The sequence below is a fragment of the Pteropus vampyrus genome, unplaced genomic scaffold, assembly GCF_000151845.1.
Source record: "Pteropus vampyrus isolate Shadow unplaced genomic scaffold, Pvam_2.0 Scaffold18, whole genome shotgun sequence".
In the NCBI taxonomy this organism is placed as follows: domain Eukaryota; kingdom Metazoa; phylum Chordata; class Mammalia; order Chiroptera; family Pteropodidae; genus Pteropus; species Pteropus vampyrus.
The window spans coordinates 7,042,183-7,069,721 of record NW_011888799.1 but is presented as its reverse complement, the minus strand read 5'-3'; the positions used below and the strand labels follow the sequence as shown (position 1 = coordinate 7,069,721).

At 50.8% G+C, this 27,539-nt stretch overlaps 3 protein-coding genes across 4 annotated transcripts; 2 read left to right on the top strand and 1 right to left on the bottom strand.

The window, feature by feature from the left end:
- Positions 1-3,679: 3,679 nt before the first annotated feature.
- Positions 3,680-11,026, top strand: NFKBIE (NFKB inhibitor epsilon). Its single transcript, XM_011354749.2, has 6 exons — positions 3,680-4,297; positions 6,611-6,713; positions 7,436-7,658; positions 8,710-8,798; positions 8,966-9,205; positions 9,954-11,026. The coding sequence occupies exons 1-6, from the start codon at positions 3,930-3,932 to the stop codon at positions 10,017-10,019; spliced, it is 1,089 nt and encodes a 362-aa protein (XP_011353051.1). The 5' UTR covers positions 3,680-3,929; the 3' UTR covers positions 10,020-11,026.
- Positions 11,027-11,625: 599 nt separating this feature from the next.
- SLC35B2 (solute carrier family 35 member B2) lies at positions 11,626-15,130 on the top strand. Of its 2 annotated transcripts, none has more exons than XM_011354744.2 (4): positions 11,626-11,795; positions 12,340-12,533; positions 12,731-12,885; positions 13,597-15,130. In XM_011354744.2, exons 1-4 carry the CDS (start codon positions 11,785-11,787, stop codon positions 14,533-14,535), a joined length of 1,299 nt encoding a protein of 432 aa, XP_011353046.1. In that variant the 5' UTR covers positions 11,626-11,784; the 3' UTR covers positions 14,536-15,130. The 2 variants fall into 2 exon arrangements, with proteins under 2 accessions (XP_011353046.1, XP_011353048.1); XM_011354746.2 differs by lacking the exon at positions 11,626-11,795 and adding an exon at positions 11,889-12,003.
- A 184-nt stretch (positions 15,131-15,314) lies between these two features.
- On the bottom strand, positions 15,315-21,282 carry HSP90AB1 (heat shock protein 90 alpha family class B member 1). The gene is made up of 12 exons (XM_011354743.1): positions 21,108-21,282; positions 19,590-19,736; positions 19,107-19,313; positions 18,854-19,013; positions 18,566-18,699; positions 18,152-18,460; positions 17,514-17,679; positions 17,118-17,308; positions 16,857-17,004; positions 16,437-16,705; positions 15,816-16,149; positions 15,315-15,699 (listed from the first exon to the last, which is right to left on the bottom strand). Exons 2-12 carry the CDS (start codon positions 19,734-19,736, stop codon positions 15,590-15,592), a joined length of 2,175 nt encoding a protein of 724 aa, XP_011353045.1. The 5' UTR covers positions 21,108-21,282; the 3' UTR covers positions 15,315-15,589.
- Positions 21,283-27,539: the final 6,257 nt, after the last annotated feature.

The window sequence follows — 27,539 nt, the reverse complement described above, 5'->3', positions numbered from 1 at the left end:
TAGGCTGGAGATTAGAAAACCTGAGTTCTAATTCTTAATCCTGGCTCTTCCATTAACAACTTGTGTGACCTTGGGCAAGTGCCTTACCCTCTATGGGCCTTAGTTTCCTCATTTGTGCAGTGAGGAAGTTGACAACTTAAGGCTCTGGCCTTTCTTATGTGGGTGTAGGAGGCAAAGTCACAGACCACCGGCCAGGCTGAGTGGCTGCACGTAGCCTACACTTTAATGCCATCCACCCACACTGCTTTTCCCTGCCACCCCTAGGACAGGCAGAAAGGAAACTGACATACATTCATTCCTGGATGCATCCATTCAATAAACAGGTATTGGGTACTTACTCTGTGCCCCATTCAGAAATGAAACACACAATATCCTACTCTCAAGGAGCACAGTCTAATGGGGTAGGGAGACATGGAAACCAAAAGCCTATGCAAGATCAATCTGTGTGTGCACAGTCACTGTGGAATCCTGTGTGTCCTGTGCTACATTGAAGTTTTTTGGCATATAATAACTGTTTCCTCCATTTACCCTTAAGGAACTGAGGCACAGGGAGGGTGGGTGACTTACTCAAGGTCACCTACTAGTACAGAGCTAGTCCTAAAATCCAAATCTTTCCCATTCAAACGTTTATGGGGATATTTAAGGGGTAGGAAGTTAGCTTGAGGCAAAGCCTGGATATCTGATCTTTGGGGATGGGATCAAGTACACTGATCTGCTGGGATGGTCTTGTCCCTCATCTGAGGCAGAAGGGCCACTACCTCCATGCCCTACTCCTGGTCCTGCCTCGGTTTTCTTACTGTTCCCTTACACAGCGAGGTGAAGGTGACTCTGTCCACCTATCGCTTCAGAACTATCCAGCCTGTGTAATCCTCCCCAGGTCAGTGAGTCTATCCTCCCTGCCCAAATAGAGGAAAGATATACTCCTAAAGAGGCAGAGTTCTCTTTTACTCCCATGGCAGAGGAAGACTCTCACTTGGTGGCTCATTTCAGTGTCTCCCACTCATGCTTTTTGGGAAGTCCTGCCTCACAGCTAATTCCAACCCCTCTGCTTCTAGTTTTAGCCCCTTCTACCTAGTTTAAGTCTTCACTGCAGACAGAGAGCAGAGGTCCTAACCCAGACAGGATCCTCACACTCCCCATTTAGTTGTTATAATCATCCTCCTGTCCCCTCTCCCAACTGCCTTCCCTTCCTCACTGCAAGGGCTCTGGAAGAGAGATAGCCCGAGTCTTTTTAGCCAACCCTTGAGCTCTCAAGAGGTAAAAGACTACCCTCTCCCTTCCATTCATATACATTACCCTTCCTTGGAAGCCCAGGAAAAAGAGAAATGAAAGGAGGGGGCTTGGAAGGAGCCAGCTGACCAGCTGGTTACCATGGCAACCAGGCCCCATTTCCAAGCCATGAGCCTGGCTAGGACTGGGGTACGACTAAGGGAACGAAAGATCACCAGCAGAGACAGAAGAGTATCAAAAGAGCTCAGCCTTGGAGAAGACTGGGCCTGAAGAAGCGAAGTCAGGCCCTGATCTTGCTGTGGCCTGAGTTGTAGTCCCTAGGCTGTCTTTCCAGATGACACTGCATGGTCCTTCTCCCCATTCCTGAAGTTTCCACAGAAGAGCTTCCTGTCAAAGTGCAGGCTAGGTACTGGAAGCAGTGGGCTACTCAATGCTGACCTCATGTGGCCAGAAAAGGGGCTGCCACATCCTCATGGTTCAGAGCCAGACACAGGGGCTGGATGAGGGTAGGTCACTGCACACTCCTGAGTTCTTGTGTTCTTGCAGAAGGCTCAGGTACCCCAAGCCCTTAGGTTCATAAAGGAAAGAAAGTTTCACTGAAAAAAATTTAAGTTTCAGATTAGGGACAGGAAAACCTGGCTCTGTACTTTCTGACTGTTGACCTTAGGCAAGTCGACTCACCTCTCTAGGGCTCAGCTTCTAAACTTTAAAATAAGGACGATAGTGCCAGATTTTGAACCCAAGTAGTCTGGATCTGGAGTTTATTAATGTATTTTTCCGCCAGCCTTTGAGGATGGGAGAGAAACATTTCAGGGGAGGAAGTTGAGAACATCTGAAATCACATTGACTCCAAGGGAAGGAGATGCCTCAATTTCCTTGGGATTTCTCTTTATGGTTTCTCACAGCCTCATGCTCAACACAACCTTCCCACTCTGGTCCTCCATGGGGATGGAATGCAGTAGGTTGTCTCCTCCCGTCTGCGCTACCCCGTCTCTTTCTTTATTCACCCCCTCCTCCCAGAGACTAGGTACTTCTTCCCAGCCCTCTTCCCTTCCCATTTCCAGTTCACATGAAAACTTCCCTGCCCCACTCACCCAACTGGATAGTTAGCCCCACCATATGCCTCCACAGAACCCTGTTTTTATTCTCACTCCTGTCTTAGCACAATCACTCTGTGTTGTAATTGTCAGGGAGCTTTTTGAAGGCTGGGACCATGAGACATTTTCTGGTGGTGGGGCGGATGGTGGTTGGTGGGTATTACTGTTACTGTGATACTTGGTTTTGCTTCCAGCAGAGAGAACAATGTCAGACATGTAGGAGAAGCTCCACACATTCTCGTCAAATGGATGAATAAATAGATGAATAAAATGAAGTTGCTCAGGGGAAGGCTGTAGGAAAGCTGGTTAGTAGCTGTCTATACTCACCCCAGCATTCTTCCCCCAAAGCCAGAGATGGAAAAGGATGATCCCTTGGGGATGATCTTCTAAACCATTGCTGGTCCATGGCCAACAGCACTTGAAATAGGGGGTAAATCATAGAGCACTGGTTTGAGGCTCATCATGTGGGGGTGGGGGGTAGCCTATAGCCTCACTGAGCCAAAGGAAAGCAGGGACAGGGAAGGAGGAAAGATGTGTTGGTACTGGGGTTGGGGCTGGGGTGGGCACCTCAGCAGAGTGTGGCTCATCATGTCTACCCTCCCACCACCACCAATCCTGTCCCCACCATGAGGAACTAAACTTCCCTGACTTCTGGAGGTAACCAGATGCTGTAACCATTGAAGTTAGTGTTTCACCCCTGTGAGGAACGACCACTGTGCTTTTCTAGACAACAAAAAACATGACCGTCTGCTTTTTTTTAGACAACAGTCTGCCTGAGAAAACCTACTTTTGAAAAGCACTTAGTCATGCCCAATTCTATGTGATCTGGGAAGTTGATACAGGAGATCCTCTATCCAAGACCCAAAGGGAGAATCACTCCTTTAAAGACAATAGGTGTCCCATTTCCCTCCCCAAACTTTTGGGCACTGGTAGATGAGAAAGCAAGTGAAATTAAGAGAAATGGGTAGGAAATAGGAAGCAATCTTCCCCATGCCGCCACCCATGTGTTCTCCCTTCAAGACCCCTAGTTTGTACAATTAATATAAAACAAACGAATGAATAAATGAATGAATAGAAACAATGAATGAAGAAATGGAGAGGAAAAAAAGAAATGGAGAAAGTGAAGGAAGGAAAGGAAGAATACATGGAATTAATGAATAGAATGAAGGGGAAAAATGAATGAATTAGTGGATAGATGGATGGATGAATGAATGATGATTGAGTAAATTAACGCGCGAGTGAGTCAGAACTGGGTAACCCCTGACTCCCAGCCAACGCAGAGGGCGGGGAAAGGGGGATTCCGGAGGGCGGGGCCTCGTCCCGGAAGCGCCTATCGGGGGCGGGCCCAAGGGGCGGGGCGAGAGAGCGCGTCAAACTGGGCAGCCGGGCTGCCCTGAGTAGCCTCTGCGGTAGACCCCACCATCTCTCCGAACCTCGCCCTCACTTCTTGCCAACCCCTCGGGCCCCCGCAGCCTGGTAAGGAGGCTACTCCAGCCCAGGAGCTCATTCTGCAAGGCAGACCCGCAACCCGGAAAGGCGGTGCGGCAGAGCCCGAAGCCGGATCCTGCTCGGACCAGGCCCCCGCGGGCCAGTGCCGCGGGCATGTCGGAGGCGCGGAAAGGGCCGGATGACTCGGATGAGAGCCAGTATGACTCGGGCATCGAGTCTCTGCGCTCTCTGCGTTCCCTACCCGAACCCACCCCTACCCCAGCTTCTGGGCCCTCTGACAGCAGAGGCCCCCAGCCCTGGACCCATCCTCCGGGAACCGCCAAGGAGCTACGGGAGAAGGAAGACACAGATGGGGAAAGGGCTGACTCCACGTATGGCTCCTCGTCGCTCACCGAACCCCTGAACTTTTGGGGGAGCCTCGAGACCGAAAACCCATCGCCAGGCTCGCCGCTCCCTCCAGCGGGGAAGCTGAGCCCTCAGCAGCTGGAAGCACTCACTTACATCTCCGAGGACGGAGACACGTGAGTATGGGGGCTAGGCTGAGACAGCACCCCTTCTTCCCGATGCTACTAACTCTGCGTCTCCCCAGGAACTGCAACAGGCCGGACACCCCTCTATAAGGATCCCTCAAGGCACCTGCCCTGGAAGTGGGCAGTCCTTATTCTCTCTTCCAAACTTAATTCTCAGGCCACTTTTGAGCTCTGGCCAGGCCCATACCAGAGGACCTGGCATCATCTCTATGCCCTTCCTTTTGGAGGTGGGCAGAGTTGGCAAGGCCCTTACAAAGCACCTGGAACCCCAGCTAGCATCTTGGAAACCTACCAATAACCCACCACTAGGAAGAGAAAATTCCCCTGACCAGTCCAGTTTTTTTTCTTGCTGGGGTAGAGGGCATCCTTGCTCGATATCTGGGATTCCCGGGCCCTGACCCTCAGGATGCCCTGTCTCAAGGAACAGGAGGTGTCAGTTACAGGTTGCCAATGGGGACTAGGAAGCTAGGGGTGAGGGTACTGGCATATTGCAGAGCTGAGGCTGACCCTGAGGAAGAGGGGGTGAGCCAGGCTGGGGCACTCTTGCCCCAGCAGACAGACAGGCTGCTGGCTGCCCCAGCTTACTTCCTCCTCTGCTGAGAAAGGGGAAGTGAGGTCTGGAGTCAGCCTTATCGACACCTTTCATCTCCTGAGCCCTCCAAGTCCCCCCTCACTATCCTGTCTGACCCGCTTACTTTACCATTTCTCCCCCAGACCGAGGTGGAAGTTAGTGGGGACTAGGCTAGGGGGCAGCTGAAGTAAGAAGCAGTCGTTTGGGAGGGGTTGGCCATTTCAGGATTTGCCCCTCAGGAAGAAGAAACAATGTTAGGAGAGAGGGTGGCTGGGATTTGGGGGTGAGAAACAGTGGAGGGGGCTGTGGTCCCAGATGAGGGGTGCCGAACAAGGGAGGCAGGTGGTGTCTGCCTTGATCTGCTTTTTGGAGATACAAGGGTCTTAATTCTGGGTGGCCTTTGATAAAGATAGTCTCAGGACCTAGTAGGAGGGAGAGGAGTGACCCCAGGCCTTTTATACTCTGTGCCCAGTTACCAGCCCTCAGGCCCAGAATCAAGACTTTGGGGACTCCATGTGGATTACCTATGGCTGACCTTTGACCCAGGGAGTGGGGACTTTTGGCATTGCCCTCCTTTGTTAGCCTATCGTCCCAGCCCTTACCATCTCTAGTTAGAGACAGGGATCTAGACTGGACAGGGGGAGGTGTCAAGACCCCCCAGGGGGTCCCTGGAAAGAAGGGAGCACTTTCTTCCCTCCGACGTGTCTGAGCTGTGGGACATATGGAAGTGGGAAGAGGAAGTGGGAGGAGGGAGACTGAGGGAGAGAGGGAGGTGGCTGCAGGAATGTGACCCAGAGAGCAGGTCCTGGCTGAGGGGATTTCCAGAGCGGTTCCTTCCTCCGTCACTCTCTCCTGGGCCTCTCCTGCTGCCTGGCCGCCAAGCCTGCCTCCCTCCTTCCTGAGCAGCCCCTTCCCCAGCCCAAACAGGCTTTTTAGCCAAGCTAACCCCACCTCATTAATCCCCCAAGGCAGCTGTCCCAGCCTAGACCCTCCAGCTCTGGCTTTCATTTTCCCCACCTGATGTGGGGAAACCCCAGTACTGGAACTTCCCCTCCCAGCTGCCCCCCTACCCCTAGGTTAAGGCTCTTTGTCCCCCACCAAAGTCATCTTCTGCACTGCACAGACTTCCCCTTGGAGGTGCACACAGAATGGAGGGCTCTGGCTAGACCTACCCAGTTTGTGCTGTCTGAAGAGTGGCCCTCTTGACTCTCCTGTAAGGGACAACAGGATAGGACGTTGCATTGTCTCCTTGCTCCTCATCCAAGAGCTTCCATTTTCTCTCCCTTGGCATAGAGTTGCTGGGGCGGGGTGGGGGGCACTCCTACCCTCTCTGTTCTCCCTCTTGGGGTGCGGGGAGCTCAGCCCTGGAAAACACCTCTGCACTACCCCAGCAGCTTTCAGTTTGGCTATGGGCTGCAGCTGGCCTGGCTGGACCCTGGGGCCAGAGGGGAGTAGAGTGTGGGCAGGCTGGACAGGAAGGACCTTGGCCCATTCACACCCTGCCCACACTTCCACTGAGCCAAGGCCCTCTTTGAAGGCCAGAGATAGGAACTTGGAGCTGCCACCCCCAGGATCCTGGCTTCCCACACCAACCCTCACTTCCTGGCCCAAACTCTCACTTCCTGCACCTTCCCTATGTGTGGCTTCTTAGAGATGTGTTCCTTCTAACCCAAGGACCCTAGCTCACTCTCTCTGGTCTGGGCCCTGACAATAAACCCTGCCCTGCCCTTCAGGCTGGTCCACTTGGCAGTGATTCATGAGGCCCCAGCTGTGCTGCTCTTTTGCCTGGCTTTGCTGCCCCAGGAGGTCCTCGATATTCAGAACAATCTTTACCAGGTGAGTGGAGGGAATGGGTTGTGCCTAGATACTCGTATCTGCCCTGGCAGCCATCCCCAGCAGCCACATAAGTGTCCTTAGGCTGCTTGGGAAACCATATGCCAGACATTGGTCTAGAAGCTGAGGATACAAACATGAATAATACACAGCCCTTGCCCACAAGGTGTTCAGGCTTGGGCTAGGAGACTTATGTCAACACCTAATCACACAGTATGGTGACAAGTTGCAATGGAGACACTTGCCAGCTGCTGTGGGATCCAGCGTCTCTGGGGAGCAGCCAGGGAGGGGTTAATACAGGAGGTGACATCTGCATGGAACCTTAAAAAGGAGTGTGGCAGGCAGAGACTTCTTGATGCCTCTGTCTTTCCTCCTCCCAACCCTTCACTGTCACTTGGTCTCTGAGGATAACAGAGGTCTCCCCAGAGGGTGAGAAGGTAGACCCTGCCCCCATCTGTCCTTTCTCCAAGGGCTAAGGGGACCTACAAGAAGAGCAGAGAACCACTTCCCTCACCCTGCCTCCAGAATTGGGGTCCCAAAAACTTGGTGGGAGATGACAGGGGGAAGGGCTTGGTAGCGTTGCCTTGGAAGACCAGGGTCATAGCCTCTATAAACTGCCTTCAAGGAAGGTGCTAGAACTTGGCGATTCCTGTGCCCACTGGAGCATGTTCTCAGAGGTAGGAGCATGCTGCAGTGGCCATGTGACCCTCTGTTTGTGTCTACAGACAGCACTCCATCTGGCTGTACATCTAGACCAGCCAGGTACAGTTCGGGCCTTAGTGCTGAAGGGGGCCAGCCGGGTACTACAGGACCGTCATGGTGACACAGCCCTGCATGTAGCCTGCCAGCGCCAGCACCTGGCCTGTGCCCGCTGCCTGCTGGAGGGGCGGCCAGAGCCAGGCAGAGGACCACCTCACTGCCTGGACCTCCAGCTGCAAAACTGGCAAGGTACAGGCAGCCTCAGAACTTGTGGCATGAGGAGGGGACAGGAGACAAAGACTCTACTCTCAGGAAAGGGGGTTCATAGCTTGTCCATTGATATACCTTCGGTTCTAAGTACATAGGCACTCACTACATCTTTGCTGAATGAATGAATGAATGAATGAATGAATGAATTTGATTTAGAATTTACTGAGAACATACTGTGTGCTAAACAGAGAGCTAAATCTTGCCTTCAAGATATTCAGTTTAATAGAGGTCAGATAAACTCATTAATTCATTCAACAAAAATGTACTGAGGGCCTCTATGTGCCAGACAGTATTCTAGAGCTGGGCTTACATCTATAAACTTAACAAAATGATTGAGACAGATAATAAATATAAATAGTGATTTCTCTAGTAGGTTAAAAGGCAGTAAGTAAAGCAGAATGAGAACTGGAATATGGGAGATGGGGTGTGTGATTATATTTGATTAAACAGGTGGTCGGGAAAAGCCTCATAGATCAGGGACATTTGAGCAGAGACTTGAGGGGAAGTAAGGGATGTGAATCTGAATCTAGTTCTCTAAGCAGAGGGGAATCCAGGCCAGAAAGGAGATAGCAAAAGGCTAGGGGAGCACATGGGAGGAAGTGGCCCTGGGGAGGGGGTGGGGCATAAGGATCCTAGAGACCTCTGAAAAAGGTGGCTTTAGATAGGGCTTGAAGGCAGGCAGTTAGAATTATAAAGAATGGGGAAGGGGAGTGTTGAGGGAGAGTGAGTATATGGGGGTGTCACTCAGCAACCTGACCCCTGAAGCGTGAAAGTTTCAATAACATGACTCTGAAAAGGTGGAAACTTTGTGTTCCTTTCCCCTCAGACTTTTGAGGGGGTTTTTGGGTTTATGTTTTAACAGCCCTGTGATCAGAGGTGTTGAGTGGGCAGCAGGTCCCTTGGGGCTGAGGGATAAGGAGGTCCCTGAAGAGCAAGAGAGTGAGAGACGAGAATGAGAGAGAGAGAGGGAGAGAGAGAGAGAGAGAATTGGTAGATGCAGATTAGCAGCCCCCATGTTCACCCATCCCAGGTCTGGCCTGCCTCCACATCGCTACCCTGCAGAGGAACCGGCCACTCATAGAACTGCTGCTTGAAAACGGAGCTGACATTGACGTGCAGGTGAGGCGGCCAGTCAGGGTGCTGCCCGACCCAGGGCCTGCTCCACCACTTGGTCCAACCCCAAGTTCCCTCCCAGTGTCAGAAGTGATGGTACTCACCTTCTTAACCTGGGCCCAGGCCCAGCAAAATTCCTCTTGAGGGCCTTGGCTAACATTCTTCTCCTCCAGGAGGGCACAAGTGGGAAGACGGCACTGCACCTGGCCGTGGAGACCCAGGAGAGGGGTCTGGTGCAGTTCTTACTCCAGGCTGGTGCCCGGGTAGACGCCCGCATGCTCAATGGGTGCACACCCCTGCACCTCGCAGTGGGCCGGGGCCTCAACAGCATCTCATCCACTCTGTGCGAGGCCGGTGCTGACTCTCTTCTGCGGAACGTGGAGGATGAGACTCCCCAGGACCTGGCTGAGGATGTAAGAGGCATATACTCGGCTCTGCACTCCAGGACCCACACCCATAGCAGAGACAGGCGCTGTAATAGCTGAAACAGCCAAAGTGTTAGGATTCCGGGGGTCCAATCCACAACTCTGCCACTCACCAACTGTGGGACCTTGGGCAAGCCTCTCTCAACTTGTTTTTTTAGTTGGTCAGGTTCAGGGAGCCCAAACTTGGACTCCTATAGGATGAGTGAAGCAGGCCAGGTGTTAAATAGCAGAGTAGTGAGGCCTGTAGGAGACCAGAGAATATCTTCCTGAGGGTCACTCTATTCAGTTTCAGCAGATGGTTGCAGAGGAGAAATATGGGGCCAATATTTCCAGGTCTTGGGAATTTTTAGAGAGGTGAAACCTAGATTTTCTAAACAGTCTCCCCTTTTTAAATGTTCAATTTTAAAAATATATGCAAATTTTTTTTAAAAGTATCTTTCCCTTATTACCTTCTCCCCCAAAGAAGCAGATACATGGACTGGATCACCTCTTTGGTCCTTATCTGTAATATTCTGGTACTATCTTAGAGAGTGAGAGCTTGCTTGCCTAAGGTCTCAGGGCTCTACTTAGCTCAGAGGAACCACCATTTGGGAGATTAGTAGGGAGATTTGTTCCCTGATATCCAACTGTCATTTGGTGGGGAGGAAATGGCCCAGTAGGTCTACCCAGCTCCCTTTCCCCATTGCGGTCTTTTTCCCCGGGCCCTGATCTTGCTTCTGTCTATTCTCTTTCTCAGCCCTTTGCTTTTTTGCCCTTCGATGACCTCAAGATCTCTGGGAAGCCACTGCTATGTGCTGACTGAAGCCAGGACAGGATCTGGGATCCCAGAGGCTTCACCTCTTCCCATCTAGAAGCTGGAGCCACAGTTGCTACAGTTTGGGCCCAGGCAATGCGCCCTTCTGGTATCATGGGGACTGCTGAAGCCAGCACAGTCCTGAGCTGAGAGGAGGGATCGCAAATGAGAGAGAGCCATTCTGGAAGGAAGAGCTTCCCAGGTGGACAGAGATCCTTGGAAGACCCCTCCCCCAAAGCCCAAGGTATCCTGGGCGAAGTCTGTTTACCTCTCTGGAAGATGGCAAGGGCTCTTATTGCTACCTACATTGGGTCACCCTGAAACTGCCAACCAGGAGGAAAACATGGACTCTCCTGAGTGAGGAGAGAAACTGAAATATGAGTGAGCAGGGCCCTGAAGGGTTCCTTCCCACTGCTATTGAGGACTCAAACACTGTTGTTTAAAGACTTCACACAGAAGGCCCCAAACTGAGCCTTTGGGGAAGGGGAAGTTTCAATAACATGACACTAAAACAGCAAAGACTTTTAAAAAGTTTCCCCCCGCCTTGAGTTGTTTTGCGTGCATGCATGTCCATGTGCATTGGGGATTTTTAGACAGGCCTGCCCTGTGACCTTGTGGTAGAGACAGAGAGAAGAAAATTGTAACCTGAGCAGGGTAGGACTTTGCTGGGTAGGGTAGCGGGGCTAACAGTCCTCAGGCATCTCTGTCCAGCACAGACCCTTGCCCTTTCTGTAGAAATGCAAAAGTATGGAGGAAAAGAGAAATAAGAAGACACAGGCGGGAAGCCTCACCACTGCCCTGGGGGGTGCCATCTGGAGGACCCTGGAGGGAAAGACCAGCCTAGGGAGGGTAACACAAGAGAGCTGTGGCTTTTTATTTTTTTCTCATATTCCGTATGTGTTTGAGGGGCCTATTAGGTCAGGCCTATGATGAGATGAAGAATATGGGGGAATAAATCAACAGTCTCTCGCTACCTGGATCACATAGTCTAGTGAGTGAGATGGCCATTAAAATCATAAATGTGTATTTATATGTAATATGTAAATATGTAATTACATATTGCAGTGGGTGCTGTGAAGAAAAAAATGGGAAGGAGAACAATGGAGTGGATGAAGGGCCATACTTTGGGTGGTCAGGGAAGGCCTCTGACTGTCATCTCTACTTGGACATAAAGGATGAGGGAAGGCATTGGGGAAAGGCCTTTGGTGAATTAGGGGAACTGAGAACAGGCCAGTGGGGCTCTACAGGGCGTGGGTAAGTGGGCGAGGTAGACTGAGGCCAGGTCATGCGGAGCCTTGAAGGTCATGGGGAGTGAGGGGACAGAACTGCTAGCCCAATCAAAAAAAGGAGACGTCTTCCTGTCAGAAAATGGTAACAAAAGAAAATGCTCGGGATGTGGAACCTCAATGTCCCCGTCTCTACGATGCCAGTGGTCACTACTACCTCCTCCGCTGGTTGTGAGGGCTAAGAGTGATGACCAAGCAGCGGGAGGCATAGGGCTGGGGTCCCCGCGCCTTCCCTGCCCCGGGCACCGAGTCGCGTCTCCCTCCGCGCCGCGCGGGGGCGCTGTGGCCCAGCAGCGGCCCGGGGCGCTGCGTGGTCGCGGCGGGGGACGAAGGGGCGGCCGCGGAGAGGGAGGGAGGCAGGAAGATCTCTGCACTTCCGCTAGCCGCTGGCTCGCTGGCTGCTTCTGGAGGCGCCGGCGGGAGCGGAGGGAGCGCGCGGCCCGGGGCCCCGCATTCCCCGGCCCCCTCCGCCCCACGCGGCCCGGACCATGGATATCAGGTGGGGGGCTGAGGGATGAGTCCACGTGACCGAGCCCCCGCGTCACGTGACTGCAGCTCCTCAACACGGGGGGCCGGGTGGGGTCCCAGCTGCCGGGTGGGGTCCCAGCTGCCGGGCGGTGGGACTGCAGAGCGCTGCCGCGAGCCGGCCGAGCCTATGGGGTTGAGGTCGCGGCGCGGGCTTGTGCTCCTTGGAGGACTTAAAAAGTGTCAGGCGGTGCAATTGGGAAACCCTGGGGCTCCTGGAACCTAGAGGGCAGGGTGGGGGAAGGGGGCGCCGTTTCTGGCCGAAGCAGCCGGCGAGCGCTCAAGGGAACAGAGGGAACCTGTGTGGCCGGAGGGGCGGGTCCGTCCTCCCGGAGGGAGGGAGCCCTGCCTAGCCGGCGCCGGCCCCCCAAGGAGAGAGAGAGGCTCTTTGTCCGGCCTGGGCCGCAGCTGAGAGGGGCGGGGAGGCGACTCCGGGCCCTTCTCCCAGTGTGGTCCCCTGTGGAGTGACGAGTGAATGAGGAGCTGCACCCTAATTCTTATTTCCGCTGTCCCTGCAGGTGGTGGGCAGTGGTGGTGTTGGCTGCGCTCCCCTCCTTGGGGACAGGTGGGGAGAATCCCGAAGCCCCTCCGGAGTCATGGACCCCGCTATGGTTTTTACGCTTTTTGGTGAATGCTGCTGGTTATGCCAGCTTTATGGTACCTGGCTACCTGCTGGTGCAGTACTTCAGGCGGAAGAACTACCTAGAGACAGGTGTGTAGGGAAGGGGTTGGGAAAGTGTGCTAGGTTCATATTGAGTGCTGGCCAGCTGTCCAAACAGGGATGTGGCTTGGAAAGGGAGGCTGGGAGGAACGGCAGCAGGACAGACAACAGGGCACGCTGGCTGCCCTGGGGAAGATGATTAGGTGTTAGGGGGAAGCCTGGGGCTTGACCTTGTGTACCTTCTTCAGGCAGGGGTCTCTGCTTCCCCTTGGTGAAAGCTTGTGTGTTTGGCAATGAGCCCAAGGCCTCGGATGAGGTTCCCCTGGCTCCCCGGACAGAGCCAGCAGAGACCACTCCCACTTGGCAGGCCTTGAAGCTGCTCTTCTGTGCAGTGGGACTCCAGGTAGGTATGCTGGCAGGCTCTGCTTTTATTCCTGGGTTGCTCCTTGTGGGCGGTTCCAGAGATTCTGGAATCAAAGTTTTCACCCTACCAGTCCCAACAGTGTGCTTGTTGGTGTGTTATGTGCCCCGGTTCTCTCAGGGGCACACCGTACCACTGTCTTCTTAGAAATGGTTGGAGATGTCTATTTCCTCTCCTCTTACCTTCTGTGGTTACTGTGCCGTTATTACACTCCCCTCCCATCCCCTGCAATGATGTGTCTAATATACTGTAAACCCACTGATAAAACTTGGGGGAAGCCATTCAGCCTTCTCCCATACTGCATGTGAGAAGGGCGCTAAGATGATGACCAGATGGCATTTTAGAGTGGGCACTATTCCACCTTACAATGTTAAACTGACAGGTGTCCAGCCTTCTCTAATTCTTGCCTCACTATATTGGTTGGGAAAAGACAAACATATTTGGGATGGAGTCGGCTGTAACATACTCTTCCGTGGGTCTGGGCAGTCTTAAAGCACTTGTCGTTTTAAGTGTTTCACACACACTTGATTCCCTGCAAAGTCAAACCAGACTGTAGTAACTTCTAGTTACTACGGAGCAATCAAAATAGGTATGCTGCCCTATAGTCGTTTAAGTAGCATTCTGGTGGAGATTATCTTTTTTTGCCCACATTCTCCTTTTCTTATCTTCACCTCTCTACTCTCCCCCACCCAGGTGTCTTACCTGACCTGGGGAGTGCTTCAGGAAAGAGTGATGACCCGCAACTACGGGGCCACAGCCACGTGGGCAGGTGAGCGCTTTACAGACTCACAGTTCCTGGTGCTAATGAACCGAGTGCTGGCACTGATCGTGGCTGGTGTCTACTGCCTCCTCTGCAAGCAGCCCCGGCATGGGGCACCCATGTACCGGTACTCTTTTGCCAGCCTGTCAAACGTGCTCAGCAGCTGGTGCCAATATGAAGCTCTCAAGTTTGTCAGCTTCCCCACCCAGGTGCTGGCCAAAGCCTCTAAGGTGATTCCTGTCATGCTGATGGGAAAGTTGGTATCTCGGCGCAGCTACGAATACTGGGAATACTTGACAGCTGGCCTCATCTCTATTGGAGTCAGCATGTTTTTGCTGTCCAGTGGACCAGAGCCCCGCAGCTCTCCGGCCACCACGGTCTCAGGCCTGATCCTGCTGGCTGGCTACATCGCCTTTGACAGTTTCACCTCAAACTGGCAGGATGCCCTATTTGCCTATAAGATGTCATCAGTGCAGATGATGTTTGGGGTCAACTTCTTCTCCTGCCTCTTCACAGTGGGCTCCCTGCTGGAGCAGGGGGCCCTCCTAGAAGGGACCCGTTTCATGGGGCGACATAGTGAGTTTGCTGCACATGCTCTGCTGCTCTCAGTCTGCTCTGCGTGTGGCCAGCTTTTCATCTTCTACACCATTGGACAGTTTGGGGCTGCTGTCTTCACCATTATCATGACCCTCCGCCAGGCCTTTGCCATTCTCCTCTCCTGCCTCCTCTATGGTCACACCATCACTGTAGTTGGGGGGCTGGGGGTGGCTGTGGTCTTTGCTGCCCTATTGCTCCGAGTCTATGCCCGGGGCCGGCTAAAACAACGGGGAAAGAAGGCTGTGCCTGTAGAGTCCCCTGTGCAGAAGGTTTGAGACCTGAGATGAACTGGTATTCTGACCATATCTACCATACTGTTTTCCTCTCCTACTGTAATTTCTCAGAGGCATCTGGTTCAAGAGCAAAATGCAGGTGTTTTCTCAGTATCACAAACCAGCTCTGCAGTTGGGAGTAGGGAGCCCAGGAGGCAGCCTTCCCTTTTGCCTTAAGTCACCAGTTCTCTAGTAGGCAGGAATTCTGAGCCCCAGGGAATATAAGTCCTCAGTGTGGAGGGGGGGCTGCCTTCCCCCATCAAGTTCTTTGAAGTCTCACCCTGTTGGCTCTGCCACCAACACCTCACACCTGTGCTTGTCCCCTACACCTTGAATAGCCACCCTTTCAGACTTCCAGAGACCTGCATTTCTTACTCTGGTGAGAAAAGCACAAGTATTGTCAGCTTCTGATGCTGCTTTCCTAGAAGTGAGAGATGGTGCTGTGCTAGGGGAGGGGGATGGGAGAGGCCAGCACCCCACCATGCTCCTGGATCCCTAGGCTCTGCACCATGAGCCAGTTGCAGGTGTTGGTACTTTGGAAATGTATCTTTCTGCTCATAATTTTATTTTATTAAATTAAATTGCTGCAGTGGTCTTAGTCCTGTGTTTTGGTTTGACTGTGCTTTCAGATACTACACATGGTCCCCAGTGACCCTAAAGCTTTCGATGTATATACATGTACTATTAACCTGTACCTTGGGACGTCAGGTTAAAACTTGGGATAGAAAAGCTAAGGAAACTCAAAGGCAGAATTCTACCCACTTTACAAGGGAGCACAAAACTGTATAAAACGGCATCTTCTTTATTTTGCATACTTTAATTTCAGAACAAACAAAACAAAAAAAAAACCCCACAACACACAACATCCTAACCCGATGTCAAATGTGGGAAGGGAAGGCTTGAGGCCCTTGTATCCTGCCTTAGGCAGAAAGACAGGACAGAAAAAAACACTAGACATCAGTAGAGGAAACCACGTGGGCCAGGGCCACTCAAGGCTGCTGGGGAAGAAATAGAGACACTATACAAAGGGCATTAAGACCTGCAAGTAAAAACTAATCTAATCTACTTCTTCCATGCGAGAGGCATCCTCATCACCCTCAAGGGGGGGGATCTCATCAGGAACAGCAGCACTGGGTTCTTCTGCTGTTACTTCATCTTCATCAATGCCTAAAAATGGAAAAAGAAAGTCACACGAGATTTGATTCAAAAAGCAGTAAATCCATTCTGTGCCCATGAGACCAGTTCCCCAACTCCTTGCCACACCTGGGTAAATGGGTGCTCACCTAGACCTAGTTTGATCATGCGATAAATGCGGTTGGAGTGGGTCTGGGGATCCTCAAGTGAGAAGCCAGAAGAGAGCAGCGCAGTTTCAAACAGCAGCACCACAAGGTCCTTGACAGCCTTATCATTCTTGTCTGCCTCTGCCTTCTGCCGCAGAGTCTCCACAATAGGGTGGTCTGGGTTGATCTCCAGGTGCTTTTTGGCCATCATGTAGCCCATCGTAGAGTTGTCCCGAAGTGCCTGGGCTTTCATGATCCGCTCCATGTTGGCTGTCCAGCCGTAGGTGCTTGTCACAATGCAGCAGGGTGAAGACACAAGCCTATTGGAGATTGTTACCTATGGACAATCAAAAAATCTTAGGTTTATATTAAACCAAGTTACCACTTGCAAAGCAAAACATGGTATTTTAAGTTCCACTCAGAAAAAACTCAGAAGCAACATCTAATCTTTGCCAAACTTTAGAGAAATGACAACCTTAAATCTGCCTGGTTAAGAGAGCAAAAAGTTAAGATGGCTCTAAATAAATTAGATTGTTTAAATCACTAATAGTGCCACAAGATTCTGAGGGTAACAGCCCTGAGGGCATTTATTACAAAATAGATCCTAGTCCCAAAATTGCTTACCTTCTCAACCTTCTTATCCAAGATTTCTTTCATGAGTTTGCACAGGTTCTCAAACTTGGCCTTGCTCTCTTCCATTTTCTTTTTCTCCTCTTCATCCTCAGGTAGTTCCAGGCCCTCCTTGGTAACTGAGACCAAGCTCTTGCCATCAAACTCCTTGAGCTGCTGCACGCAGTACTCATCAATAGGCTCTGTCATATATACTACCTCAAAACCCCGCTTCCGCACGCGCTCCACAAAAGCAGAGTTGGCAACCTGCTCTTTGCTCTCACCTGTAGGGTTATTAAACGTGACTCAGAAATGAGAACACCTCGCACCACCAGTTCCCCAGGCACCCCTGAATGCCCCGCCTCCGCATCCCCCCGCTGCACCTCTTCCCTACACCTCTAAGGAGTCTTTGATCAGACCCAGGGTCCAACACACCAGTGATGTAATAGATGGACTTCTGGGTCTCCTTCATGCGAGAGACATATTCTGAAAGAGAAGTCATTTCATCTCCAGACTGGGAGGTGTGATAGCGCAGCAGCTCAGAAAGGCGTCGCCGATTAGTAGAGTCCTCATGGATTCCAAGCTTTAAGGGTGGAAAGCAGAAAAAAATATCTTACTTGGAAATACTCTCTTGCTCTTCTTTGTGAATGCAAAAAATTCCATAATTAAAAAAGTAAGCCCCTGCTTCTTTCTTACCTTTAGATTTTTAGAGAATGCCTCATAGAATTTCTTATAGTTCTCCTTGTCTTCTGCCAGCTCAGAGAAGAGCTCAAGGCACTTCTTAACAATGTTTTTACGAATGACCTTCAAGATTTTGCTCTGCTGGAGCATTTCTCGGGAGATGTTCAGGGGCAAGTCCTCAGAGTCAACCACACCACGGATAAAATCTGCAAACAGGGAAGGAAACTCAGTTTAAAAAAAAAGGAGATGGGGTCATCTAGATTTAGCGTAACACATTTTCTCACTGAATCTTCACTTGCTATTGCAAACCATCCTTAATTACCTGAGATTTAAAAACCTTAATCTCCTTGAGAATGCTAAAGGCTTCAACAGGACTTTACCCAACTAACTACATTTGGCTAAGATACTCACTGAGATACTCTGGTATCAACTCATCACAACTGTCCATGATGAACACACGGCGGACATAAAGTTTGATGTTGTTCTTCTTCTTCTTGTTCTCAAAAAGGTCAAAAGGAGCCCGACGGGGGATGAATAACAATGCCCTGAATTCCAACTGACCTTCTACAGAGAAGTGCTGAAAGAAATTCCAAGTTAAGCCAATAATACATTTCAAGGTAAAGAATTACTTTTAGTTCCAACACCAAATTATCAGACTGTTTAGAACCAAGATCTTCCTTCCCTAAGCACTACAGATAGAGTACTCTACAGGGGACTTGTTGAAAAAATTAAGCCCTAATGTCTCAAATGAATCTAGAATGGTACAAGTTCTGTATAATCCTTGAGTTAACGAAAAAAGTCAGACCCAGGATGTGTAAGACTGCTATGGAGACAAAGTGAGGTCACTGGAAGGATGCCATTTTTCCATCCGGTGGAAGTGTCACCAGTTAAGTAAACTTATGTGGCTCCATGGCATTCATAGTTTCTAGCTACTAACCAGCTGGACAAGTTCAATTTGTCTATAACAGCAACACCCTTCTACCTGCTCCTATTGAGCCAGCATTTAGCATAACACATTTTATGCTAATAAACAGCATGCAAGTTCTCACCTTGACTGCCAAGTGGTCTTCCCAGTCATTGGTCAGGCTCTTGTAGAACTCTCCATATTCCTCCTGGGTGATGTCATCAGGGTTTCTGGTCCAAATGGGCTTGGTCTTGTTCAGTTCTTCCTGATCGATATACTTCTCCTTAATCTTCTTTGTTTTCTTTTTCTTATCCTTAGCACTATCATCCTCCTCATCTGAGCCCACATCTTCTATCTTAGGCTTCTCTTCATCATCTTTATCTTCCTCTTCTTTCTCACCTTTCTCTTCCTCTGCTTCGTCATCACTGATTTCTTTCTCTCGTTCCTTCTCCAACTGGAAGTACCAAAAACAATACTTTCAGAGTACAGAACACCTGAGACCATGCAATTAATTCTCTAGAGCAGTGGACATGCATGTAAGTTTCCAGTCCATACTCACATAAAGAGTGATGGGATAACCTATGAACTGTGAGTGCTTCTTCACTACTTCTTTGACCCGCCTCTCCTCTAAATACTCTGTCTGGTCTTCCTTAAGGTGGAGGATCACTTTAGTACCTCGGCCAATGGGCTCACCTAGAAAAAAATCAATCACAAGAGTATGAGAAAATAAAACTAAACATGTAACTGCAGTGAAGGATAACTGTTTTACATGTAGAACACTCAAGATGTCTATTCTAGGTTTCCCCAAAATTCTAATCCAGACACCTTTACAGGAAAGCCAACTTACCATGGTCAGCTCGTACAGTGAAGGAACCTCCAGCAGAAGACTCCCAGGCATACTGCTCATCATCATTGTGCTTTGTGATTACAACTACTTTCTCTGCCACCAGGTAAGCAGAATAAAACCCAACACCAAATTGTCCAATCATGGAGATGTCTGCACCAGCCTGGCAAAAAGTTTTAAGAAGTCAAACACAAATTGTGAAAAAAAATAACCGAAAACATGTTTTGTGTGTGTGCCATGGATAAATACCACATACCTGAAGAGCCTCCATAAATGCTTTAGTACCAGACTTGGCAATTGTTCCCAGATTATTTATGAGATCAGCTTTGGTCATGCCAATGCCTGTGTCCACTAGAGTCAGGGTGCGTTCCTGGGGGTTGGGGATGATGTCAATTTTCAGCTCTTTACCACTGTCCAACTTGGAAGGGTCGGTCAGGCTCTCATAGCGTATCTTGTCCAAGGCCTGGAAATAGAAATTGCAATCTTACAATTCTGCTTTCTTAAAACCCACTTCTTCATGTAAAAGGAAACTTTTTTTTTACTCTCGAATACTCTCAATTCTGACTACTCCTTAACTTGAAGTTTAAAAACCAGTTACGATATCCCATCTATCCACATAGACAAAAATAACACATCTATCTCCTTCAGTAGTACACCCCTCGAAATACCAAACCATCCCATAATCACTTATCTGGATGGAATGCTTTAAAGAAAAAAACAAACAAACCAGAACACTCACATCAGAAGCATTGCTGATCAATTCCCGAAGGAAAATTTCCTTGTTGGAATAGAAGGTATTGATGATGAGAGACATGAGTTGGGCAATTTCTGCCTGGAAGGCAAAAGTCTCCACCTCCTCCTCTCCATGGTGCACTTCCTCAGGCATCTGAAGAATTGTCAATAATTTCAGTAATTACAAAGGAACATGATGGCTCTTAATTTGACTCCTGAAGTTCATCCCAATCACAATGGAACACAAAGATTTTTGTTTGTGCCCTTAGTCGGAAACAAAATGCAGGAAGGGTGGGACGGACGCATTCTTCAACAAAATAGAAAGCCAGGTTTTTTTGGAGGTCAAACTACTATTAAATGATCCATGGACTAGCAGCCCAGGCATCACTTGGTAGCCTGTTAGAAATGTAGAATACTGGCCCCAACCCAGGTATCTCGAATAAGAATCCCAGGTAATCCACATGCACATTTAAATTTAGAAATCACCAGTTCTATTATCCCGTTTTTAGTATTAGGTGTGGGGGGAGGCGGGGGGATGGCCTCCAAGGTCACAAGTATTATGTTAAACGGCAATGATCTAATAACTGCTTCCCCATTAGGTATCTCCTACCTCAAGGAAATGTGGGACTACTGCCTCACCAGACAGGAGAGGGTGACCCGAGAGATAGGTGGGATACCCGCCGGGGTGGGGGTGTACTATCAAGACAAAGAACCGAAAAAGAGCTCAATCATGACCCCTCAGCACACGTGACTAAAATATAGGGCCAAACCACACAACTAAGATGGTGGCCGTAACCCGACAGGCAGACCCTCGTCACTGCCGGACATGCGTCGGCCGGGGCCACGCGTGGAGGGGAAGCAGCCGCGCAGGCTCCCTGCGCTCCGGCATTCGGGCACCAGGGCGGGGCGCCGGGCTCCAGAAGCTTCTAGAACAATCTCAGCTCTCGGGGAAGGGCGGGAGGGAGAAGAGCCCTTGCATCTTCCAGAGCAGAATCCGCCCCCCTCCCTCCTCCTCCTCCCCTGGGACTGCAGAAAAGAACTGGAAGAACCTTAGGCCAGTAAAGGTCTAGAACGTTCCTCGCGCGGACCCTCACGCACTTGAGAAACGCATCTAACAGGAAAGGTGGCAAAACCAGGCCAGCACCAGGCTGTGCTGAGTCACACAGAACGCGCACACCCACAGCCCTTGTGGACCCTCCAGCGCCCTGTAGCCGCGTCCGGAAATGGAGGGGCAAAAATGGCAGCGTCCCGGGACCGCGCGGCTACCACGTGCAGTTGCCCCCTACCCAAGCCCACTCTGTGGCCGACCCCAGCCAAAGCTAGTCGCTGCCTGGGGGAACCTTGCCGTTTGAACACAGAAATAAAACTACATTCAAGAGCCCCCTCCCACCAACCACTAAGAAATGTTATCCCTAAAGCCACCCAATACAACAAAATCCGGGCTTTGGGAAGGAAAGGAGGAACGAAGGCAACTCGAAAGAGCCCTTAAGATAAAAGACCCTGAACGATGAGACTGCAGCCTTACCTTAAAGATGAAGAGCTACAAGTACCACAGAGAAAGATGGGCAGGGACTGCGGCCGGCTCGCGCACAGAAGCAAGCGTGCCCGCAGGTGACTGAAGAGAGGGGATACGTGCCCCCCAGTCGCTCTATATAAGGCGAAGCACAGCCCAGCTCTCCGCCCACGGATCCCTCCGCCTTAAAGGAGATGCCTGTCAGCCCCACACCTGCCGTCGCCCGCCCACCTTGACGTCATTGCCCAAATAAAGGAGGCGGCGGTGAAGAGCGGGAGTAGCCGGCCTCAGTCTCTGTATCCAAAGAGCACACGCATTTGCTGGTTTCCGCAGCCCCACCCTTCGCACTTCCCGAGCATAATCCCACCACAACTAGAAATTGAGAGTACTTAGATTATATAAACGGTGGATCCAGGGGCTAGAATCCCACTAACCTCCCTAAAATTCTGTAGGGCAGGCGCCTCTCCCGAAGAGTCCCAGTCTCGAGAGAGACTTAAAAAAGGGCAAGTAGAGGTGGCCAATCACTCCGACCTCCATTCCAAGGCTTGACTTTCCTCCTAGAATCTGCCCTACACGTTCCTACATTCCTATAAGGGGAAAGAGTTTTCTCTGTGGATGGTACGGAACTCCAGGCCCACCTTCAGGCAGCTCCCGGATCCTGGCCCTCGCAGATTTTGGGGAGTAATGGGACGGGAGAAAGTACAGTGTTTCACCACAAGGCGTAGCGCCCGCTTGAGCTGCCGGAGGGACTCTTTGTGGCGGAAGGAGCAACAGAAGCAGTACTGCAATTACTTCCAGCAGTTTCCAGAACCGAATTGGCGGTCCCGCCCCCGCCCCGCCTCCTTCTCTCGAGGCTCCGCCCCGCTCGCTGCAGCCTAGGCGGTGTCTCTGGCGGCCCCGCCCGCGACAATTCTCCGCGAGTCACCTGCAAGAGAGTAGGCTACCCAACCTCCTGTACTTCAGGAAGACGCGGGTAGAGCCTTCTAACGTACCCGCGAGGCCCAGTTAGCCTGGCGCTTTCTCGGAGGTGGGATGGAGCAAAAAGGGAATGATTGGCTGACCGCTCCTCTCCCCCATCAATCACACAAGCACCCTGCTCTGCAGGCGCAGACTTGAGGGAGCCGAGATGGGGGATGGGATCGCTGCAGAAGGGACCCTCCCAGTCTCGGCAGCCGCTCACGTGTGTGGATCGCTGAGACATGGAACCTCCCTTCATAAGCACATCGAGGTGTTTCTCAGGCTGGTTTCGTTTCTTTTCCCCCTTCCCGCTCCTTCCGCAGCTGCCTAGCTAGACTTGAGGAGGAGAGGGTTTCCAGGGACCTCTGAGGATGGCAGGCCTCTCGAAGGCCTCACGGAGATGCTGGCCAGAGAGCGCCCACTTAAGGCAGTCAGAACCAAGTTGTTCTCAAGCTGTGGCGCCTGATGCTCAGCGAGCTGCAGGATGCCTTGCCTCGCCAGGCTCTGCCACTTTGCATGCCCTCGAGCTGGCGAGCAGTTCTTGCCTTTTCAAGGCCTTCTCTTTGAAGCTAGAGGGACCCACAGCTTCTCCAGAAGAGAATGGCGACTCTCTGCTCTGTCACCCTGTAGATGTCCATCACCTTCCTTCCTGGCCTACTCTGTCCACCCCTGAAATGCTTGGGAGGGGTTCCCTCACCAACACCCTAAATCCTCCCTCACCAGTTTTGCACCCAGTATTCCTTCATTCATATTTTCTTTGTTCATGTGTTGAATTCCAAAGAAAGGACCCTTGCTTTCCTTGCTCCACATTCCAGACCTCATCACCCCTGCCACCAGCACCCCAATTTCATCTCTCCTTACCCATCTACTATCCTTCATTATGGTCTGTGAGAAGCCTGTGGCTGGGAGATGTTAATGAGTGTGGGAAGGGGCATGGTGCTACTGCCAGGAAACCCCCAGGATTCTCTGTTCCTGACTGAAATCTCAAACTAGGAGCATCATCCCTCAACACACGCTCTCCCTTGGGGTAGAAGAGGCCTAGCTAATGAAAAATCTGCTCTCAGTTCAAAAGGAGTATTCACAACATCTCACAGTCCTGCAAAGAGGTAAAAGCAGGTCTGCACATTCCATGGACTGGAAAAGAAAGGCTTCAGGGACTACTGCAGGGTTGGTCAGCTCAGAGCCTTTGCTTCACTAACTCCCTTGCTCCCTGCTCCAGAAATGGAGTAAGAATGCTGTCTTTCCTCTCAGGACCCAAGTCCAAAGAAGAGCAGGATCTCCTATGGATCATGTCAGGACCAGAGGCGACTCAGGGGTTTCCTAATGGATAAATCTCAAATCTTGCACCAGCACAGAAATTACACCTTCTCTTCTGGAAGTTTTCCAAAATGACTTCTCCCACTCCCTGACGGTTCACTAAGCTCCTACTGTGAGCCTCGCCTGGAGATGCGGAAGGACAGGGAGTCCTCAGTCACTGTGGGCTACAGCAGGCCAAGTGTGAATCACAGCAGCATGGGATAAGATCAGAGACTCCTAAGTTCAGCCTAGGGAAGGGGGCAGGCATAGGGCTATGGCTAGCCAGGTCAAGGCTCAGGTTTACTCCCAGGAGAGAGAAAAGCATGGCAAGGCATAGCCCTGACAGCGGGACCATAGCCCAGGAACCCCTGAGGGAGTCAAGAGGAGCTGAAAGTGCCCCTGCAGGCAGGAGTCAGGTCACAGAGGGCCACAAATGCCATGCTAAGAAGTTCTGACCTTAGGGTGAGAGAAGCCACTGAAGGCTATTAAAGATGGCCATGGGGGGAACATAGACAGCCTGGGCAGAGGCCTCCTGCTGCTGCTCGAACTGGGAATTCTCAAATTTTAAAAATATTATCCTTTAATTGTGTTGTAGACATACAATGTGGTGTGTATAATACTGGCTCTTTTGTATTTGAGACTTCTTATGTAATCTATAATGTAGCTAATATTTATAAATGTTCCATGCATGCTTGAGAAAAATATATACCTAGTAGTTGGGTAAAGATCTAAATATGTTATATCTGTTAAGCCAAGACAGATAATTGTGTTGTTCCAACAAAAAAAACAGAAACAAAAAACACTTAGAGACTCCATGGGCCATAGCTTGAAGAAGGGAGAGGCTGAAGGTAGAGAGATCAGACAGGAGTGGGGAAGAGATGTGGTGTATACCTCTTCTGAGATAGCATGACAGAATGTGGCAGCTGAGGGGGGAAGAATAAATACCACTCTAGGTTGGAGGGTTCAGGAAATTTGTTTTAGGCACATTGTGGGACACAAAGGAGAGCTGTCCAGGAGGCAGAGGCTGATAGCTGAATTCATGGGCAAGAACAAAGTCACTTAGGAAGTGTGGTGAAGCCAAAAATTGTGACCTATGCCATTCTGGAATTGTACACCAGGCATCTTCGGTAACTTGCTCTATTTATACACATATGACTGTGTCTTGACTCTCCAAGGGTGTAGTATCAGTGACCTAAGGGGTATGACTCAGTCCCTACCTGCCATTGTCAGTCCAGCCCCAAAATGTCTGTCCTCTACCTGCCATCATGCCCGCCAGGTGTCCCTTTTTGCCTTGGGTGTTGTTCAGTGTTCCAGGCTCCCTTTGACGAAAAAAGTAAAACTTAACCCCAAATCGGTTCAGCCCAGAGCAGATTATAGGCAGGGAAAGGTGCAGGGGGCAGGTGGCACCACAGACAACCCTGACCTACTTAACTGTTCTGCCTGCAACCTGTCCAGCCCCAGGCACAAGTCAAGTCGCTCCTCAACATTCAGGTCTCAAATGACTGGATTTCTGGGTCATTTACTGGGTCCAGTGCCTGCCTGGCCCACCTGCATCCAGATAAGGAACTGGTAGGGCTATTGGGGGAGGAGGGAAGGGGATAAGGCAGGAACTGAGGTTAGATGTCAGGAAGGACTTTGCTGGTTTCACCTGGAAAGGATAACATGGGAATTCAGAATTCTAGGATGCTTGGGATCCCTGGAGATGTGAAAAGAGAAGATGATTCTGTGGAATGTTTTGGAGGCAGGGGAGGAAGCTGCACCAAGCATGCATTACAGTAGCACAGGATCACATAAAGCCTTGTGTCTTTCCATCCCCTTCACTGTCTGGGAACTCTCCCATCTCTGTGTGTGGGTGCCAGAGAGAAACAGAGATTGAGAGAGACAGAGAGGGACAGACATAATTACCTAGTGCTTTGCATTTTACAGAATATTTTTCCATCATTAACCCTTCCACCCTCGGTTTTCTGGAGTAAAATGGGCATAGCAATAGTTGGCATCTCATAGAGTATTGGGAGATCATTGGAGAGAACACATGATTAAGACCAGGAGCATTGACAGGTGAAAGTAATGGTTGTTATTCAGTATCTCAGCAGTTTCACAACCAGGAGAGCTAAGCAGGGCAAGTGTTACTACCCCTGCTTTACAGATGAGTGGCTCCGAGATGGAAAGTGCCTGGTTCAAGGTCACTTAGATTTAAAAAGCAGTGCAGCCGTCCTGATGACACTTTTGGTCTCCCTGGCCAGGGGTCAGATGTGGAGACCTGGGTGGGGGCCGAGCTCCCGCCAGGGGGCGCATGGGCCAGGTGACATCACCCTCCTCCCCTCCCCGTCTTCGCGGGGCGGAGCGGAGTGTCTGCGCTCTTGTTGCTTCCGCACCACCGCATCCGGCCGCGCCCGGGCCCTGAAATTCGCTGTCCCGCACCAGGCGGGAACTCAAATTGTGGTTCGCACTGGGAATAGCTGCGATGGGGGAAATGAGGTTTGGTTCTGGAAGCTTTCCAGGGCTGGAGGTACGGAGTAGAGGAACGGCGTGTGGGGAAAAGCACCAGGCCGCTTAGAGGGGGACCGGGAGAGCACTGTGCTGAGGCTCATCCTAATGACTTTTGGTGCCACGCATTTCCAGGGTCCTCACCTCTTTTGTCCAGGCTCTCAGACACGGACTCCTTTAATTTCCTTAGCAAGTCCATACACATGTCACCCCATTTTAAGAACAAGGAGCTGGGTCATAGATGAGTGGTTTGTCCAGGGTCCCACAGCTGGTATCTAGCAGGCCCAAGATGAAAATCCATGCTCTGAATCTGAACCACCCCATAACCCCATAGAAAGGCCTGGAAGAAGGCGGCCATCACAGGCAGAGGCCCCTAATTTGTGGGGTCCTGCTGACTCATTTATCACCCACCCTGCAGTCTGGAGCCAGAACGCCATCTGGCTCATTGACAGGAAGCACCAGGACTGCCAAGGCTGTAGAGGACTGAGTGAGCACATCCTCTCCCAGAGGGTACCCACATAGGAAACCAGGCCATGAGGAGACAGCTAGAGCCGCCCACCTAGGACACAGGTCATTGATGGGTTGGGGGGGGGGGATGGGCTCTGCCCATCTGAGGTGCCATCTCCACGCTCCCTGCCACCTTGACCCAGGTACCAGACGGGCCTGAACACTAGCCTGACCTCCCTGTCACATCTGCTGGCTGGCTGACTCCCCTCAGACCGCCACTCTGCCTGTGTACTGAGACGGTTTCAAGCAGGGCCTGCTGCCCAGAGAGAAGGGCTCTCTAAAGTAACTAAATTTCTCTGTTCACATCCATTTTAAATCATTATCATAACTTAACATTCTGAGAATAATTTACATCCCTAGCAATTGGGGTTCTTTTGTCAAGCCACCCCCACCCACACACATACTTATACTGCCCTCATCATCCTCTTTACATATTTACCTCAAAGAACTGATATATTTATCAGTTATACTTGAGCCTGATTTTACTGGGGCTCTTAGCTTTTCAAAAGTTTAAGCCCAACGATTCACCATAGAAGATTAAACTAGAGGTAAATTTCTGTGTTGCAGTGGCAGCCACCCCAGCTAGGACATCGGATGAATACACAGACTGATGCTTTGGCCAGAAACACCACACAGGTGATGACCAGCACAAGTCATGGCAGAATCAGGGCTATTTGGCAGATTCTCATGCCCAGACCTCCCCACCTTACATGAAGCAAAGTGCTAAGAGGAAAATGGTGAGGCCCAATAGGGGACCGCCTCCCACAAGTGATTTTTTTTCTGCAGAGCGCCCCCTTGTGGTCTGGAGCAATCACTGCAGTTGGGCAGACAGGAGGCAAGGGAGCTGCTTTTTCTGACCTCTCCTCCTCTCAGGTTCAGGTGGAAACCCTGTGGTCAGAATGGAAATGAGTGAGACTGCAAATTTTTTGTCATTCGCATTAGAAAACCTGCCCTTCTGGGAGGAGTCTAAGAGAATTTAGGGGGGGAAATATTCTAGTAATTTTCTTCAACATCAATGTAAGTAGAGAAAGAAGTGACTGTAATGTTTTTTCTTCCTTCAAAGCATTGCTGGGCTTGACAGAAGCCTATTTAATATTCATATCTAACCCATGGGTACAAGCAGCACAAATGAGTGCTACCACACAGCTGGAGTCAGGCATGTGAAGACCATGTGGGGAGGAAAAAGCGGATGAGTGA

Excerpts from the sequence above, each read along its gene's own strand:
- HSP90AB1 (XM_011354743.1), bottom strand. The coding sequence starts at position 19,736 with ATGCCTGAGGAAGTGCACCATGGAGAGGAGGAGGTGGAGACTTTTGCC. Across the intron at positions 18,700-18,853 it reads CACTGTACGAGCTGACCATG|GTGAGCCCATTGGCCGAGGT; the intron begins GTAAGTTGGCTT and ends ATTTTTTTCTAG. Across the intron at positions 17,005-17,117 it reads CATTCTCTAAAAATCTAAAG|CTTGGAATCCATGAGGACTC; the intron begins GTAAGAAAGAAG and ends CCACCCTTAAAG.
- NFKBIE (XM_011354749.2), top strand. The coding sequence starts at position 3,930 with ATGTCGGAGGCGCGGAAAGGGCCGGATGACTCGGATGAGAGCCAGTAT. Across the intron at positions 7,659-8,709 it reads CCAGCTGCAAAACTGGCAAG|GTCTGGCCTGCCTCCACATC; the intron begins GTACAGGCAGCC and ends CACCCATCCCAG. Across the intron at positions 8,799-8,965 it reads GAGCTGACATTGACGTGCAG|GAGGGCACAAGTGGGAAGAC; the intron begins GTGAGGCGGCCA and ends CTTCTCCTCCAG.
- SLC35B2 (XM_011354744.2), top strand. Across the intron at positions 12,534-12,730 it reads GAAGAACTACCTAGAGACAG|GCAGGGGTCTCTGCTTCCCC; the intron begins GTGTGTAGGGAA and ends TACCTTCTTCAG. Across the intron at positions 12,886-13,596 it reads TCTGTGCAGTGGGACTCCAG|GTGTCTTACCTGACCTGGGG; the intron begins GTAGGTATGCTG and ends TCCCCCACCCAG.